The following is a 16,549-nucleotide window of genomic DNA, read 5'->3' as shown; positions in this document are numbered from 1 at the left end:
GCTTGTGAAAGTGTGTAATAAGGTAACCTCTGTACGCCCATCCTTTAATTGCTGGGTGAAACAAAACAGCTCTCTAGGTATATACAGTTGGTACTGCAGCTTTGCATGAGTTCTTGTGTGCATTGTGACTGATGGTCTTGAAATGGACTTTAATTTGCCTCTCTTGCAGGGAGCAGAGCAGGCCCTGAGTCCCGAGGTGGTTCTGAGGGAGAGGATGCATCAGCTGAGCAAGAATTCAGTAAGAGAATTGCTCTCCCCAGCTGTGGGGTTTTGTGCTTGTCTCTGTGTGGTTTGGACGGGCAGTTCTCGCAGCTGCACGTGCAGACTTGTTTCATGTGCCAGTTTGACATGAGGTTCTGCTCATGAAGTGTAGCCAGGACTCTGCAGACAGATTAGCCCTGTCCAACATGGGCTGTGCTGACAGCCAAGCAGGTCAGCCTGCAGCTTGCCCAACTTCTATGTGCAAAGTGGTCGTGTGCTCTGCCCTGCTGCCCTTCCCAAACAGAACGAGGGTGCTCCAGGGGATATTAAAGAGGGAAGCTTTGCTGTGCCAAGTCTTGCACTCTTGTTTATTTCTCTTCGTGGGAAGAGGCTTCAGCAGCAGCCACAGGGGTGGTGATGTCTGGCTTTGCAGCCACACAGCTTTGCCTTCCTTTCCAACATTTTTAGAAGCTCAGGTAGGGATCTCTTTTGAAGTGAAGCCAGATGTGTCAGAGGCCTCCAAGCACAGAAACTTAATGGGATTTTTCTTCTCTGTGCTGCATAGGTAGGCTGGTGGGCAGCGTGTTTCCATGTCCTATCTGCCTTGCCTGTGGGAAGCAGGGACCTGATAAAATCAGAGATTATGTTATGAGGCTTTTTACTCTGTGATCATAGGGGTGTGAACCCAGTTTTCCTCTAGCGTAGAGAAAGGGTGACAGTTAATAGTTGACACTGCTCAGCTGTGGGTGTTCAAGAATACATCAGGCATAGTAAGGATATTGCTGCTGTGGAGGTTGTCCTGGACGTGGGAGGGACATATCCAAACCCATCCCTGATTCATTTCTACCCAGGCAGGAACCCGTCCCAAAAAGAGGCCAGAAAGGCGCTCGTCAATGACAGAAGAGGTCAGGTAAAGGAGCCCAACATGAAACAAGACAATGGAAAGATGAGCAGAACCTAACTTGTCCTTTACACACCTTGTGTCTGCAGAGTTTTAGGACTCGGATTATGCAAGGGCAGAGCAGGTTGGCCTTTCCTAAGGAGTGCTGCTGCAGTGGCCAAAAAATAGCAGAAGAAAAATACATGCTGAATCTGTCTCTCCTCTCCAACAGCAGAGACAAAGCTTGAAAAACCTGAGCAAGAGTTATCAGGACAACCTGGATCTCCAAAGCAGCCTATGCAGCCCTCAGTTCCTGCTCCACAGCAGGAGTGTCAGCCTCAGGAACAGGAGCCAAGGAAAAGAGATGAAGGGAGAGAGCGGCGGCCCATGCAGGAGAAGAGAAGGGACATAGACCGGCACCAGGAGCTGCCTTCTCAGAGAGAAGCAGAGGAAGCCACACCACAGGATGGTGGAGGAAGCAGAAGTGAGTGACATAGGGTCCAATTTTGGATTACTCTTGCTTGCAGGCCATGAGGCCATCTGCTGGAAGGGCAGCAGTTCACTAAAACCTCTGGACGCTGTTTCCATGTTGTGCAAACCATGGCCTCAAGTAATGGTGGGCTACCAGCTCCAAAGGTGCTGGAGAGTTGCCTTTAGGAAAGCTAATTCAGGGCAAGCTGGTTTCAGGATGGTGCAGCTAACTTAGCACAGCAGCAAAAGTCTCTTAGTCTAGGAGTTTCCCTGGGCTGAGCTCCTCCTAACAGGAGCCTGCTTCCTGCTTTGTTTTCTGGGAAGGAAAGTCCAGCAATTGGAGGCTGTACTTTGAACATCTTGCAGTGTGGAGATAAAAACCAATGGTGGCTTCCAGATTCAACTGCCCGAAGCCATGCTGCTGCTTTGAGTGGGTTTAGTTTTACCTGTGCTGTTACAATAAACTTAGATCTGAATCATTTTCTCTTTTTATTACTTTTTCTTCCCTGGCCGCCTCCCTCGTGTGCTCCACAGCAATTATGCTGAAGCGTATAACTCGATTCACCCCACCTGAAGTGATCGTGGGGCTCCTGGCCCCGTACGTGCGTCTCTCCACATCCAGCGTGCGCATCATGAAGAACAAGGCAGGCCGGATGGGGCAGACCTATGGCTTCATTGAACTGGATTCACATGCTGTAAGTAGGTTCCTGCTTTCACATGCTCCCCCAGTTGGCATCTCGAGCCTGTAGAAGTGGAGAAACTACAGGAATATAAGAAATGGCTGTATTGGTGAGGTGGCTGTCCTGGAGGGAATCCTCTCCTACACTGGCTGGGTACAGGGAATGTCAGATACAGCTGTTGCTCTCTGGCCTTAGGAGCCAAAGATTGTCTGTTACCACAAGCTGTGATACTGAGTTTCTTGCCTCAGTACCTTTCTTTGTAGATCCTAAACGTGAACACTTCTTGCACAGATACTTTGTTTGCAGAGAACTTGAATTCAATGGTTTCTGCAAAAGGCAAGAATCTTAATCAACAGACAGTTCCATGTTGGAGGGTTTACATTTTTTGAGTGACTCCCAGATTCCATAGCTGTGCTTTGGCTTTGGTCCAGAGGGTGTTCACCAAAGCTCCTTGGAGCAGCAGCAGCCATAGTGCTGCATTGTCTAGGAGCCCTAGGAGAATATAGTCCCAAGCTGGCTCCTGAAAATGGCCCCAGGACAAGCAGAACCTAACAATGCATATGTCCTTTTTGTTGCATCTTAAATACCTTTCACTAATATTTGGACTGAAGTGTTGTGTTTCCTGTCCTACTGCAGCCGTTGTGTAAACAAAGGAGGCCCTCCTTTCAGGCAGACTGGATTTGGGAAATGGGCTTATGTTTCCTTCTCATGGATGTGAAATTCTCCTTTCCTTTTACAGGAGGCGCTGAGGTTGCTGAAGATCCTGCAGAACCTGGATCCCCCTATCTGCATTGATGGACGCACGGTGGAAGTGAATCTTGCCACAGGGAGGAGAAGGTATAGACAGATGAGGCAGCGGGGTTGTCCTTTGTGTGACGTACTGCGAGGCCAGAGCTGTGTTATCAGACCAGATGCCTAAAGGCTGGCAAAATGAATTAGCACATCTGTTCCTACAACCTAAAAATGTCTTGGAGAGGTAAAGGCATTGGAGCTAGAAGAAGCTTCAGTGATTAAGCACTGTGGAATTAATCATAATATTGCATGGTCTCTTCTTGTCCAGCCATCAGATCCCATTTTGAAGGAATTGATGGGTTCAGCTGTTAAAAAGCAAGTGGAGAGATTCATCTTTATGAACACAGGAGAGAGTGTGATCCTAACTCCTGTGGAGACAGTGACCTGCAAAGCTACTTCGTCTCCTGGGATGGGCACAATCCCACATGTGGCCAGCAAAGATTATTTTTCTGCCTTTATTGGCCATGCTGATCATTTTGAGTATGCTGGGTGTGAAGGCAGCTTGACATTAACCTGTAACCTTTCTCTTAACAGGAATGACTATGGGGAGCATGGTGACAATTCCTACTATGGCCCGGTAGGTCTGCACAGCTTCCCTGCAGGCAGCTGGAAAGGGAGGGGGGGCTGGGATGAGAGGCCTGACTTTTTTTGACTTCTTCCCTTTGGGCTGCTGAAATGAACTTTCAACGTGTTTGAAGATGGGATGATACTGCTCAGTTGTGCTCTTCACTGCTCCTGTGCCCCTGGGGCTGTGTTTATAGTGTGCACAGAAGTGCAAGTCAGAGCACAGATGCTGTCTGGGGGAGTTCTGGGCTGGGTTAATCTCTACCATGCTTTTACAGAGTGACTTCATTGATGACTGATCTCAGTTCCTGGGGTGGATGTCTCTTCTCTAGTGCTTGTTACTAGCCTACAGGGCTTTTCTTGTACTCAATGGGCTGGAGGCTTCAATTGAAAGCTACAGAGGTCTCGTGCTTTGCAACACTGTCCATTGCTCTGTGGAAAACTGTGTCTGCTTGTGCTCTGTTTAGGGTACCTAAATGAGCTGTTTTCCAGAACTTTGGGCCTGTGAGAGGGAGGAGAAGCAATATAATGTTTGTCAAAGGGTCTCTGATCTGTTTGTGTTGTTCATTTACTCCAGGGCAGAAGAGGCATGAGGGACAGGAGGGGCAACGAATCACAGAGACGCACCAGAGCACAGTGTAAGTTAAGCTCTGCCTCACTCCTCCTGTGGAGACTTCTCTTCCTTAAAAGGGCACTGACATGTAGAAATCAGCCCAAAAAGATTTTTAAAGGCCAAGAGTAGGTTTGTTTGCTACACCCACTTCTGCGTTTCTTTGCCAACTTTGTTTAGTCATATTTTCCTATCTGATGATGTGTTTCTATCTGCTCTTACTGTACGAAACTACATGCAGATAAAGGAAACTTGCTGCATGCTTTTCTTTGTTGTGGTAAACTGGTGGGATAGAGTGATCCAAGCAATTACCAGATGAGACAGAAAAAAATACACTTTATGCAGCAATGCTGGTAGCTGGAGGAACACTCCTGATTGTTTTACTGACTTACATGTAGTATTCCTGAGCTCTGTTTAATGCCACTTTGGAAATGAGAAGTATTCCTCACATTATGGACCTGCCCTTAAAGCCTTTGGCTTTTCCTGTAGAAACAGTTTGCTCCCCTTTCTAGTCAGGAGCTTTCATGCACCCACGGGGCAGTAGGGATGTGGGGAGTGTCATCACTTCAAACAGGAGAGTGTTTGAAAGAGCACAGATCCTCCTTGTTCACACGGGTTGGTGGACACAGATCCTGGTACTCATTACCCCATTCTTAGGGAAATTACTGAATTTCATGTCTTTGTCTGATCAAGCTTGTGGTCTGGTGATCTCAGCACAGCCCCTGTGTGTTTTGATGTGGAAGTTTTGCCAGAGTCCTAAAACAGAAGAACTGTGAAAATCTGTCTCCCTTTTTACTCCTTAAAGAAAATATGATGAAGGTTGAATGATGTGAGGATACTCATACCTCTTTTGCCAGGAGAGAAAAATTCTTTTTTTCCACTCTTGATCCTTTCATCAGTGTAGTATTTGCTCATGCTTTGTCTTTGTAAAAGGCAGGTGTTCTGGTGTTAACTTTTGTATCTCTGTTCAGCTCCATCAGATGTGTCCACATACATCTATGATCCTGAAACTGGGAATTACTATGATCCCATAGCTGGGACATACTATGACCCCAGGACTCAGGTGAGTGCATAGGAAGAAAGCTTTGCACATTGTATGTTCTTGCAAACTACCCATCTCTGGAGAGATTTAGCAGCTAGACCCTGAGGACAGGCCAGCTTAGGACACTGCAGGGGTGACTTCATCTCACTCAGTCTTGTGGCCTCTAGAGAAGGGATCCATGGTCCAAAATATCAACTTAATGAGAAGCTAGGAACCCATTACCTTGTGTTGAACCAGCTACTGTAGCTGCCTCTTTGGCTCTGCAGAGGGACCTGGACAGGCTGGATTGGTGGGTCAAGGCCAGTTGTATGAGCTTCGATAAAGCCAAGTGTCAGGTCCTGCATTTCCATCACAACAACCCCTGGCAGTGCTACAGGCTGGGGGAGGAGTGGCTGGAGAGCTGCCCAGCAGAGATGGACCTGGGGGTGCTGATTGACAGCCAGCTGAACATGAGCCATCGTGTGCCCAGGTGGCCAAGAAGGCCAACACCATCCTGGCCTGCATCAGGAACAGTGTGACCAGCAGGACTGGGGAGGTGATCCTGCCCCTCTGCTCAGCCTTGGTGAGGCTGCACCTCGAGCACTGTGTGCAGTTTTGGGCACCACAGTATAAGGACATTGAGGTGCTGGAGAGGGTGCAGAGAAGGGCAACTAGGCTGATTAGGGGTCTGGAGAACAGGTCTTATGAGGAGAGGCTGAGGTAGCTGAGGCTTTTCAGCCTGGAGAAGAGGAGGCTGAGGGGAGACCTCATTGCTCTCTAAACTGAAGGAGGTTATAGTGAGGCAGTTGTTGGCCTCTTCTACATAGTGACTAGTGATAGGACAAGAGGAAATGGGGTCAAGTTGCACCAGGGGAGGTTCAGATTGGATAAGAGGAAAAATTTATTCACAGAAAGGGTGATGAGGCCTTGGAACAGGCTGCCCAGGGAGGTGGTAGAGGCACTGTCCCTGGAGGTGTTCAAAAAATGGTAGACATGGTGCTTTGGGAGGTGGTTTAGTGGTCACACGGGCGTAGGGATGACAGGTGGACTTGATGACCTTAGAGGTCTTTTCCAACCTTAATGATTCTATGACTCTGTGGTCCCCTCTTCACTGAGTAGACTTCATAGATTTTACTGAAGATGTGTGATATATGACTCTTTGTATTCAAAGACAGTCAACAGAGCTCAGTTTTCATCTGTGGTCTCTTTGCTCACTGACTCCAGCCAGCAACAGTTACAAGGATGCCAAAAAAGAGCCATCAGCAGAGGTTCTCTGGGACTATTGTCTTTTCTTGACACTGGGGTTGCTCATATTCTGGGTGAGCAGGGTAGTGCTCTGATGACCTGACTGTGGTGACCTTCTGCCCTAGCAAAGTCCTGAAGCCTTTGCTCTCAGCTGTCCCTACTCTGCTGGTCTCCCCAGCCCAATAAGGACAATAAGCCAAAGAAGCAGCTTCTTAGAGGTTTTGCTAAATCTGTTCCAACTGCCTCTTTCAGAGAGAAGTGACAGTAGATCGAGAAGCCTGCTCATCACCCACAGAGAGCAGGAGGCGGCGGCACGGGAGCCAAGAGCGGACAAATGAAAGGAGGGAACCACACAGCAGGGACAACAGGGACAAAAAGGAGAAAGGGAAAAGTACTCCTGGTAAGGTAGGTCCCTCCAGGCATCAGAACAATCAGAGATCTGAGGCCAGGAGGCTGAGGTAAGAGAGGTTAGGAAACAGAGAGTAATTTATAGAGGATTCAGAAAGAGAGGGACAGTGAGAGAAAATTATGAAATAGATGGGTTCACCAGCAGGCCAGGAATGTGGTTACTGTTTGGCCAGGTGGGAGCAAGTTCCTGAAATTTTCCTCTTGTGACAGAGCTTCTCATCCCTTCTTTATGGTAAAGCATTCAGAAGCATCAGGTAGCTGAGACACACATTTCAGTCCCACTGCTGAAAGCACCCAGCTGTTGTAACAGAGCCAACAGAAAAGTAGCAGAGATGTTTGAACACACCAAGTCAGATAACAACTGAGACTCAGCTCTCCCCTAATGGCAGTTCCTGCCTTCTCCAAACACCAGAAGCAGGCAGGAAGGTGGTGGAGGTGGACTCCAAAGGTAAAACGAGATCAAGTGCAGATAGGAGCCTGTGAAGAAGGTCCTGTACAGTCCCTCCCGGAGCCCACTCCCTGGCATGAAGGATGCCTGCTTTCAAGGGCACTGACCTAGGAGAAACACGGTCTTGTCTGAATGGGGGGGGTCAAAACATCTCCACTAGAAATTTTCCCATTGTTTTTCCGGGCTGCCTAGATTCAGTGGATGCCCCAAAGTGGCTTCCTGGCTTCTCTGTGCACTCTCTGACCTCTGTGTTGCTGGTAGCCTAATGCCTAATCTTGGGTTTTTCAGAATGAGCCTGGGGAGGAGAGGTTCTTTGCAGAAGATGTCTTCAAAAAGCCATTGCCTCCCTCTGTGAAAAAGGACGAGGGCGCAGGCCTGGTAAGATGTTCCATAGCAGCACTTGTCTTCAACAGTCAAGCATGAGTAGGTAATGAACTGCTAAATGAGAGCATGTCCAGGGCTTCAGACCAGATCGATGTGAAGCTTCACCCCAGCCTACACTTTGTGCTGCTGAGCATGAGTGAGCACTGCAGGCTCATCTTGCCACAGTGCTGGGGGACTGCACTCTGGTGTTCCCTGTCCAGTATCAAGAAGATCCTGAAAACACCACCAGGCTAGCTGAGCCTGGCTGTGTGTTGTGCCACAGACACAGCAGAGAAAACTGGTGCTGTCTGTTCCCCTCCCCATCTACAGTAGTTATACTTTGCCTTGTCTCACAGGCGAGCAGGGCTGTAACTCTTCCTGGAGAGGTGGGTTTCTCTGCCCCCATGCTGGCTGGCTGTGGGGGTGGCCTTTCACGTGATCTCCATGTTGTGTACACATAGGGGTGTCCAGATATGACCTGGCCTTTCCCCAGCTCCCTCACTGCTCTGAAGCAGGGCTGGGGCTGCTATCAGCATCACAGTCCAGCAGAAAGTAGAGCAGACTGGGACAGCATGGGGAGCTGCTGCAGCTGTCTCTGAAACATGGACATAGCTCCAGGAGAACTATGAATTCCCCAGAATGGGAATATCTCCCATCAGAAATACCACCTCATTTTTACCAACTGACTGTCTTCCTTGGAGGCCTCTTAAATGGGTGCTTAGCTGTTGTGCACTGAGTCCATGCTATGGTGGTCTTAACACTTCATCTTGACTGTTTCAGAATGAGACTGGAGAGGAGAAGTTCTCTGCAGAAGACGTCTTTAAAAAACCATTACCCCCCTCTGTGAAAAAGGATGAGAGCACAGCCCCAGTAAGTGGCTCGATAGGATTGCCTTTTAAGTTGTTTGAACCTGGGTAGAAGACTAGGGAGGGTCACCAAAGCCTGGCCATGACCCTGGGTGGCAAAGGTGCAGGTTTTTCATGCCAGAGAAGGCAGCACTGGAGGTGGAATGGCAAAGGTAGTTTCTTTTATAACTCTGAGCTCGTTTGCAGGCTTCTAGCATGGGCAAAATTTGATACCTGAATTTAAGCAGGATCTCCTCACTGAGGCCATCTAGTCCAGCCCCTTTGCAGTCATCAGGGATGTCTTCAACCAGGTCAGGTTGCTCAGAGCCCCATCCAACCTGACCTTGAATGTTTCCAGGGACAGGGCTTCTACTCTCTGAGTAACCTGTGCCAGGGTTTCACCAACAGATTGATTAGGGAATGGGAGCTCTGCATGGTAGGGCAAGGCTTGATGCTGTGAATTGTCATGCTTTTCTGCCTCTTCCCTCAGCCCAAGGTGGTGAACCCTCTGATAGGACTTCTGGGAGAGTATGGAGGAGACAGTGACAATGAAGAGGAGGAGGAAGAGGAGGAGCAGTCACCGGCGCAGTGGCTGCCGCCTCCCCACCCCCCAGCACAACGTGAGGAGCAGCCCAGGAAGGCCAAGGCCAACGATGACAAGCTGACTGACTGGAACAAGCTGGCCTGCTTGCTCTGCAGGAGGCAGTTTCCCAACAAGGAAGTGCTCATCAAGCACCAGCAGCTTTCCAACCTGCACAAGGTAATGAGGGCTGGGGGCTGCGTGTGTCACAAGCTGCCTTTGGCTACACAGCCTTGTGGTCTGTGGGGAACAGGCTGAGTGAGTTGGGGTTTTTCAGCCTGGAGAAGAGAGAGCTCCAAGGAGAACTTAGAGCACCTTCCAGTACCTGAAGGGGACCTACAAGAAAGCTGGGGAGGGACTTTTTACAAGGGTATGGAGTGACAAGAGAAGGGTTAATGTCTTTAAACTGGAAGAGAGGAGATTTAGCTTAGACATTAGGAAGAAGTTCTCTCCCGTGAGGGTGATGAGACACTGGAACAGATTGCCCAGGGAAGTTGTGGGTGTCCTCTGCCTGGAAGTGTCCGAGGCCAGGTTGGATGGGACTTCGAGCAGTCTGGTCTCGTGGAAGGTGTCCCTGCCCATGCAGGGGGGTTGGAACTAGAAAATCTTTAAGATCCCTTCCAACCCAAACCATTCTAGGATTCCATTCTTTGAAAAGTGCAGCGGGTGGGTGGGAAGAGCTGTGCTGTTTCACACAGTAGCAGGCAAAGTTCCCATCAAAGAGCTGTTCAGAGCATTGTGTGAGCTGCTTCTTCCTGCCATGGCAGTGCTGTAACATCAAGGTGTGACTTTTTAAGCCATTGTGAGATAACTAAGTCTTGGGGAGCGGAGGGTGCCGGCACACAAGTGTGGTAGCAGTAAGAACTTTGCACATGCTTCCCTGTGTTCTGCACTGCCTTTGAGCTCTTGCTTTTAGGAGGGCCAAACTGCGTGCGGTTAAAATAGGACTGGGTGACTTTCTTAATGTGGAGAGAAGGGGCTCCTGGCCCCTGAGGGCTGCAAGGGAAGCTGCTGCATCTGATATAGTGCAGGTGTAGGAGCATGCTGCTTACCTGTACCCCTTACGGGCAGAGCAAATGGCCCTGGCAGCTCTTTCAGCAGTATCCTCTGCTGACACTGTCTTCTGTTTTCCTCCTTCCAGCAAAACCTGGAGATACATATGAAGATCAAACGATCTGAGCAGGAACTGGCATATTTGGAGAAGAGAGAACGTGAGGTGGGTCTGTGGTGGTGGGCAGACTCCTGTTTGTGGTCCTGCAAGCCAGCTTTGGACTAAGTGGGATCCAGATTTCCATCTAAAATTGAAGCAGTGTATGGGCTGCTACCATCTGGCCAGGAATGGGAGAGCTGTACCTGTTCCTTGTTTGGAAGGTAGCAGAGCTACTCCCAGTGCCATTGCTGGAAGGCTGCAACCACAGGTCTGGGACAGCCAAACAGATGCTGTCAGGACAGAATGAGAGGATTGTGGGTCCCAGAAACATCCAGGGATTGTGGGTTCTCAGGTCAGATTTCCAGCCAGCCAAGGATTAAATAAGACCTGGCTGCAGAGCAGTCTCCTGTGCAGTGTTGAATCCTTGGTAGCTCCCAGACTTACTTTGTTCTCTCTGTTTTGAAGGGGAGATATAAAGACAAGGGCAATGACCGGAGAGAGAAGTTCCAGCAGATGGATTCACCAGAGAGGAAACGACTCAGATACGACCGGGACTCAGAGAGGTAATGGCTGCTCCTGGTTTGATCTCACTGCTGCTGCTGCTGCTGCTGCTGGGAGGGTACTTGGGTGCTGCTGGCACCCCAAGGCCAGGGAGCAGCCAGTGGGATAGATCTGCAAGTGTAAAAGCCAGGAAAGCTGTGATTTCTGTGGGTAGAGTTCCCCAAAATGTGAGCCTGTTGAACTGCAGCACTTCTTGGAGAGGGCAGGAGAGGGTCAGGGGTGTGTAGTGCAGGGATGGACACGAGGGTTTAGGGGAAAGCAGAGACAAACTGGAGGGGTGAGGTGTAGGGTCTGAGTGGGCCTGGCCAGGCACAGGTAGCAGAATGCAGCCTCTTCCCATCCACCTCATCCTTAAGGCACTTACTGTCCTCTTATCCTGGCATCTAGCCATTGAAAGAAAGAGCAAAGCTGTGTTTCATCTGTTCCACTGACTCAGAGGAACACTGGGAGCTGTTTCCATCTTGTTCAGAGTAGGTGGAGGAAGAAAGTGCGTGCTGTGCAGAGCTCTCGGAAGGCCTGTGCCTGCTGCAAGCTTGTGTGTTCCAGTGGGCTGAGGAGCTGCTGGCATGTGTTGGAGACAAAACTGGTTATGTTCCTTTCTGGTACAGCACCTCAGAAGGAGACCTTTCCTCCATGTCTTGCAGTTTAAAAATCCACATCTTCTCTTCCCTCTGTTTTCCTGGAATAGTTGTGGATAAACTAAAGCAGTTTGTCTGCAGTCTCATCAGCAGCCAGACTGTGGAAGTTGCCTGAAGGAAGCTGGTTTTGCACTCAGCAGTTTTCAAACCTATGGGTTTTGGTTAATAGTCTTGGATTAGTAATGACCAGGTGGGACAAAGGGTGTCTGGATCAATGCTGCATCTACTGAACTCAGTGACCACAGTGCTGAGAGAAAAGAAAGCTCATAAGAGAGCAGCAGGGATTAGACTTCACTTTCTTGCTATTGCTAAAATTTGGATTCAGAATTGCAGGCACAGAACGCTCCTGGCTTGTTTGTACTGTAAATATTTTGGAGCCTGAGCTCATTTCCTGCACCCTGGTGTGTTTTCCCCTGAGGTGGGACAAGAAGTTATGCGGTCAAAGGTGTCTGAGCCCTGCCCACAGAATCCACTGTGTTGGTTCCTCGGGTGAGGGGCTTCTTGCAAGCAACTTGGGCATCCCTCAGGAGCAGCTGGGATGTCAGCGCAGGTGCTGTTAGCAGGGCTAAAAATCCCTGGCATGTGTTTGAAGCACTGCAAAACTGGAAAACTGATTCTGCCTCTTTTGCAGTGACTATGACTCTAGGACTGATAGTAACAACAAAGGGAACAGAATGCTGCAATCCACGGGGTGGAAGAAAGGCTTTGGCCACAACCAGCAGGGCACAACATCACCAATGGAGGTGAGTCTTTCCTTCCCAAACACATCGTGATCCTGCAGCTGGTAATGTCTCCCAAGACAGCTGGAAGGAGTTCCCAGTTGGAACAAGAGTCACTGGGCTGCACCCACTTGATGGAGTGATATGTGTGCCCTGATTAACTTTGCGGGCTGGGAAGGGCTGCAAATGTGTTGGCAGTAGAAATGGTTAGAATTTGTATGGATCTGGAGGGGTTGAGAAGAGAGGAACAGTGAGCAGGGAGGGTGTGAGCATCTGATTGATACCTGCACAAAGCCAGGTGGGGGTTTGAGCAGGTCACTGCTCAGTGCTCTGCAGCCATGCGAGCTGGGGGAAAAGGTGAACCTCCTCTGGGGAGCTGAGAGCACATCCAGAGCCCCAGGGCATGTGGTACTGTTTGTCTGCTCTGCTTGTGAGGCTCTCGCTGCTGTTCTGGACTCTGGACTTGGGAAGGGAATACCAGGATATGTTGTCTGATGAGGAGCAGAGTCCCCATTGGCAGAGAGCTTCTGGGGCAGGCTGATCTCTCCGTGGACCTTAATTTGCTGGAGGGGGTTTATCTGGCCAGTGGCCTGGGGCAGGGACAGCTCCCCCTTGCCAAGGGCCACGCGAGCAGTGCCAAGATAGGCTGCAGTTGCTGTGGTGGTGGGTTTGTCCCCTCTGCTGTGGTGGCAGCGCCTTGCTGAGGGGCACAGGCAGCCTGCAGTGCAGCTCACACTGTGACATTCAGCTTGCAGTCCAGTATATCATTAAAGGCAGATATTTGAGGCTTCGTGATGTGTGTTTGCTTGAGCCCACGCACACGAGGCGAGATTCCCTGTTCAGTGCAGACAGCAGGGACCAGTCCCAGCTGTTGCTCGGTCCTCATGGAGTTTCCTGTGGCCATACAACGGGCTTTGTGGAAGAGCCAGCTCCAGCCATGTTCCCTGGAAGGCCTGACCTCCCATCAGGGCTCCCTGCACCAGCGTGGGGAGCTGATTGCAAAGCACAGCCCTGGTACAATTCCTACAATGGGCTCCCAAAAGAGCCCTCAAGATGTGCTTTCTTTCCACTTCCAAGCCATGCTGGGCAAAGCCATGTGCCCACTTCAGCCCCACAGGACTTTGATCTCTTGGCCTAATTGATCACATCACTGACATTGAGATAAGTTGGACATAAAAGCTAAGAAAAACTTCCTGCCTTGGGCCTGCTCTCCTGGGCCAACTCTGGGCAGGTATTACTGAATAATTCAGGCACTGGCAGCAAAAGCCAGTCGTTAAAAACTGGTTGAAATTCAAAGTGAGCTACCAGAGCCCTTGGGAACTCTATTAGAGGAGAGAACAGCTGAGCTTGTGTAAATGCAGACTAACTGCAAACAGCTCCCCGGGAGCCCAGCTCTCTTGCTGGCACTTTCTGTTGCTCTGTTTCAGTCCTCACTCACTGCTGGTTCTGGCTGCCCTCTCCCACCCTCCGTGTGCTGGGCTTGGTCTCCACAGCCCACCCCTCTGGTTTGATCTCACCAGGCGTTTGCTGTCTGGCTTTTTGTTGCCCACCAAGGGCCGATGGTTTCTCCCAAGCAGCTTTCAGAGGAACACAGTGCACTTGCTCTTTCTCCTCTCCCAGATCTGCAGGGGAGGAGCAGAAATCACTAACACAAGCTGTGTGTTTTCAGGCAGAAAATCGGAAGAAGGGCCCTGGCCTGGGGCCCCAAGGGAAGCCCCCCAAGAGGCAATCCAACGAGACCTACCGCGATGCCGTCAGGAGAGTCATGTTTGCCCGCTACAAGGAACTTGAGTGAATGGTGGAGAAACCTGCCAGCCTGTCTCTCTCTGTCTCTTTCTCTCTGTGTTATGTTCTCTTGGGGGTTTGGTTGTTGTTTGTTTGTTTTTTTGTTTTGTTTTGGTTGTTTGTTGTTTTTTTTTTGAGTTGTTACAGGTTTTGCTGCTAGAATTTTTTTAATAAAACTGAAAATTCGTCAGAGCTTGTTTCTTGCTTGAAGTGGCATGTTTTAAAAGCAGGTGATGCTTGGGAAGATTCCTGTAGTGTTTTGCTTTCTGCTGATGAGGTCCCTGGGGATTGTGGCTGTGTCAGTGGGACTGGCTCAGGTTTGGTCACTGTGCTGCCATTTGTTCCCTGCTGGCTCAGGGATCAATGCTCCTGGTGCCATGTACTTGTAGGTCAGGATGTGAGCTGGGAGCAGGGGACAGCCCTGAGTCCTGACAGGAATGCAAGAGCAGGAACGACCTGTGTGGGATTCATCCTGGCTGTTAGCAAGGACAATTTGATTGAATTAATAGCAAGAGCTTAATGGCTAAAGGTGGTCTAACTCTGGGTGTCATCTGGGCTTCCTGGAGCCCCTTCCCTTCCTCCCCACAGAGCAGGGGGAGGGCTGGGTCTGGGGGCAGTGTTGTTGGGGACCCTCGTGGAGACATGGCTGTGCTGGTCCAGGGTGGCAGGGCAGTAGTGGCATGCAAGGGACTGTGTTGCCATTTTGAGCAAGTGCTGCTGGTGCAGTTCTGCAGGCTGGGTGGCAGGCCAGGGCTTTGGTTCTCCTGGGAGTCCAGGGCACATGGGGGAAGAACAGGGAAGGCAATGGGCTCCTGGGGATGAGCTCCCTGAAAAGGAGCAGTTGTGGTGGTGTGAGGTCTGGAGGAGCAAGCTGGTGCTCTCAGGTCTGGAAATGATTCACACACAAAGGGGAAAGAAGGGTGATGGTGATGGGACTTCATTTTCAGTGGCACTGGAGGGAAGTGGGGACTTTGGGAGCAGATTTGCACAGGCTGTCCTGTGTCAGGGTGCACCAGGCACCCATGTAAAATGAGCACCCACAGGGCCTCCTTCCCAAACAAAACAGGAGGGAGCCTTCATAACCACCAACTGCAGGAACCCTTTATCTGATTTTATTAATTTACTAAGTGGGTACATCCATCTTAGTGAAAACCTGTTAAGGACTGATGATAAGTAATTAATTAGAAGATAATAAGCCAGATAAATGTAAGAGCAGCTTCCTGTGTACAGATGGACCTCACTAAATAATGTATGTTCCTTGGCTTGGCTGTTCTCTTGCTCGCTTGTAGTCAGTGTGATGTGCATATGTGGATGGAGAGGCAAGACAACACTTTCTTGTAGGCCAATTACCAGGGCTCCAGTCAGGAACAAGAGCAGAGGAACAGACTGCAGTGAAAAGAGGAAAAAGAATCAATTATAAAAATCTAAATGCAGGGTGCATCTGTCTCCAATCAAGATAAATCCTTTTTCTCTCCATGAAGGCAGATCTACCTCCCATTAGTTACATTAATCCTAGAAATACTTGATCAGAAATCTTGCTTGTGTTTTAATATGTTCTCGTAGGAAAACACCAACATAGGTGGTGCTGTGGAAACCCCAACTATTTATCATTGGTTTTGATGTCTTTAATATGTTTTAAAGGGTTGTCACAGAAAGCCACAGCTCTATTGCAACTACCTTTATATCTTATAATTAGTTTGTATTTCACAACTGTGTGGGTGCTGTTGCCATGTACAGCCTGTTGCCTGGCCTGTCATCCTGTGGTGATGGGTATGACTGAAGGTATCAGGACCTTCCAAATATAAACTGTAAAGAGTGTTGGGACAGATGACAAGGTGAGTCCTGTGTTGGAGCAGTTGATGGCCATGGAGACATTATCCACAGGAGGAAGACTGGGGTCATCTCCAGACCAAGGGGAACTCGGGCTGCAGGGAGCAGAGTGAAGCAGCAGAACAAACGCTCCTCAGCAGATGTTCACAGATCCATGGGTGCAGGATCTGCACACTGGCTGCAGCTCTGGCTGGAGTGTGCAAAGATGGCTCTGAAAACCAGTCAAGGGGTGGGCAAGGGGTGAGGTACCTGTCCTGCCACAGGAACCTGAAAGAGCAAATGCTAGGGTACTGCAAAGACTGAGACCAGAGCTGGTTGCATCTCCCTTACTGTTTGGGGACCCCCTCTGAAATGCTTCACATAGTTTGGCATAGAAAAATATCACATCTCTGCAGCCCTGGCACACCCACTCAAGCCACTGTGGCCTCAACACCCCCTGTTTTTCTCAAACGGAGCCAAAACCTGATGCTCCACAAATTGGGTTTGTACCGCTCAGCTGCAAGTGAACAAAAACCTCAGCCCTGGGGATTTCTTGCCTCATATAACAAGTGCAGCCACTGCTGGACATGAAGGGCATTGCACACTTGTACAGGCATGGCTGGGCTTGGCACTCAGGCAGGTCCTCAGCATGCAGAGCTCTGCAAGGACACCGCCAAAAGCACAGGGACACCAGCACAACAGGAGTGAGCAACATTTCTTCTACTGGTCAAATCTTTAGGGGTGAACATGTTACAATAAGCCATTTTTAATGTATTTTC

The 16,549-nt window shown here is 49.7% G+C and overlaps 1 protein-coding gene across 1 annotated transcript in view; it reads left to right on the top strand.

The window, feature by feature from the left end:
- Window positions 1-14,153, top strand: part of RBM6 (RNA binding motif protein 6) — a 57,885-nt gene extending 43,732 nt beyond the window's left edge. Inside the window, exons 9-23 of the mRNA XM_051627360.1 lie at window positions 170-238; window positions 1,314-1,565; window positions 2,087-2,247; window positions 2,972-3,069; window positions 3,559-3,601; window positions 4,166-4,226; window positions 5,170-5,261; window positions 6,717-6,869; window positions 7,609-7,698; window positions 8,464-8,553; window positions 9,019-9,288; window positions 10,250-10,324; window positions 10,724-10,821; window positions 12,089-12,200; window positions 13,846-14,153. Coding sequence (XP_051483320.1) covers window positions 170-238; window positions 1,314-1,565; window positions 2,087-2,247; window positions 2,972-3,069; window positions 3,559-3,601; window positions 4,166-4,226; window positions 5,170-5,261; window positions 6,717-6,869; window positions 7,609-7,698; window positions 8,464-8,553; window positions 9,019-9,288; window positions 10,250-10,324; window positions 10,724-10,821; window positions 12,089-12,200; window positions 13,846-13,971 — 1,790 coding nt within the window. The 3' untranslated portion in view covers window positions 13,972-14,153. The remainder of the gene's footprint in view (window positions 1-169; window positions 239-1,313; window positions 1,566-2,086; window positions 2,248-2,971; window positions 3,070-3,558; window positions 3,602-4,165; window positions 4,227-5,169; window positions 5,262-6,716; window positions 6,870-7,608; window positions 7,699-8,463; window positions 8,554-9,018; window positions 9,289-10,249; window positions 10,325-10,723; window positions 10,822-12,088; window positions 12,201-13,845) is intronic.
- The last annotated feature ends 2,396 nt before the right edge of the window (window positions 14,154-16,549 follow it).

The sequence above is a fragment of the Apus apus genome, chromosome 9 (genome assembly GCF_020740795.1).
Source record: "Apus apus isolate bApuApu2 chromosome 9, bApuApu2.pri.cur, whole genome shotgun sequence".
Classification (NCBI taxonomy): Eukaryota; Metazoa; Chordata; class Aves; order Apodiformes; family Apodidae; genus Apus; species Apus apus.
This window is presented reverse-complemented; position numbering and strand designations above follow the sequence as displayed.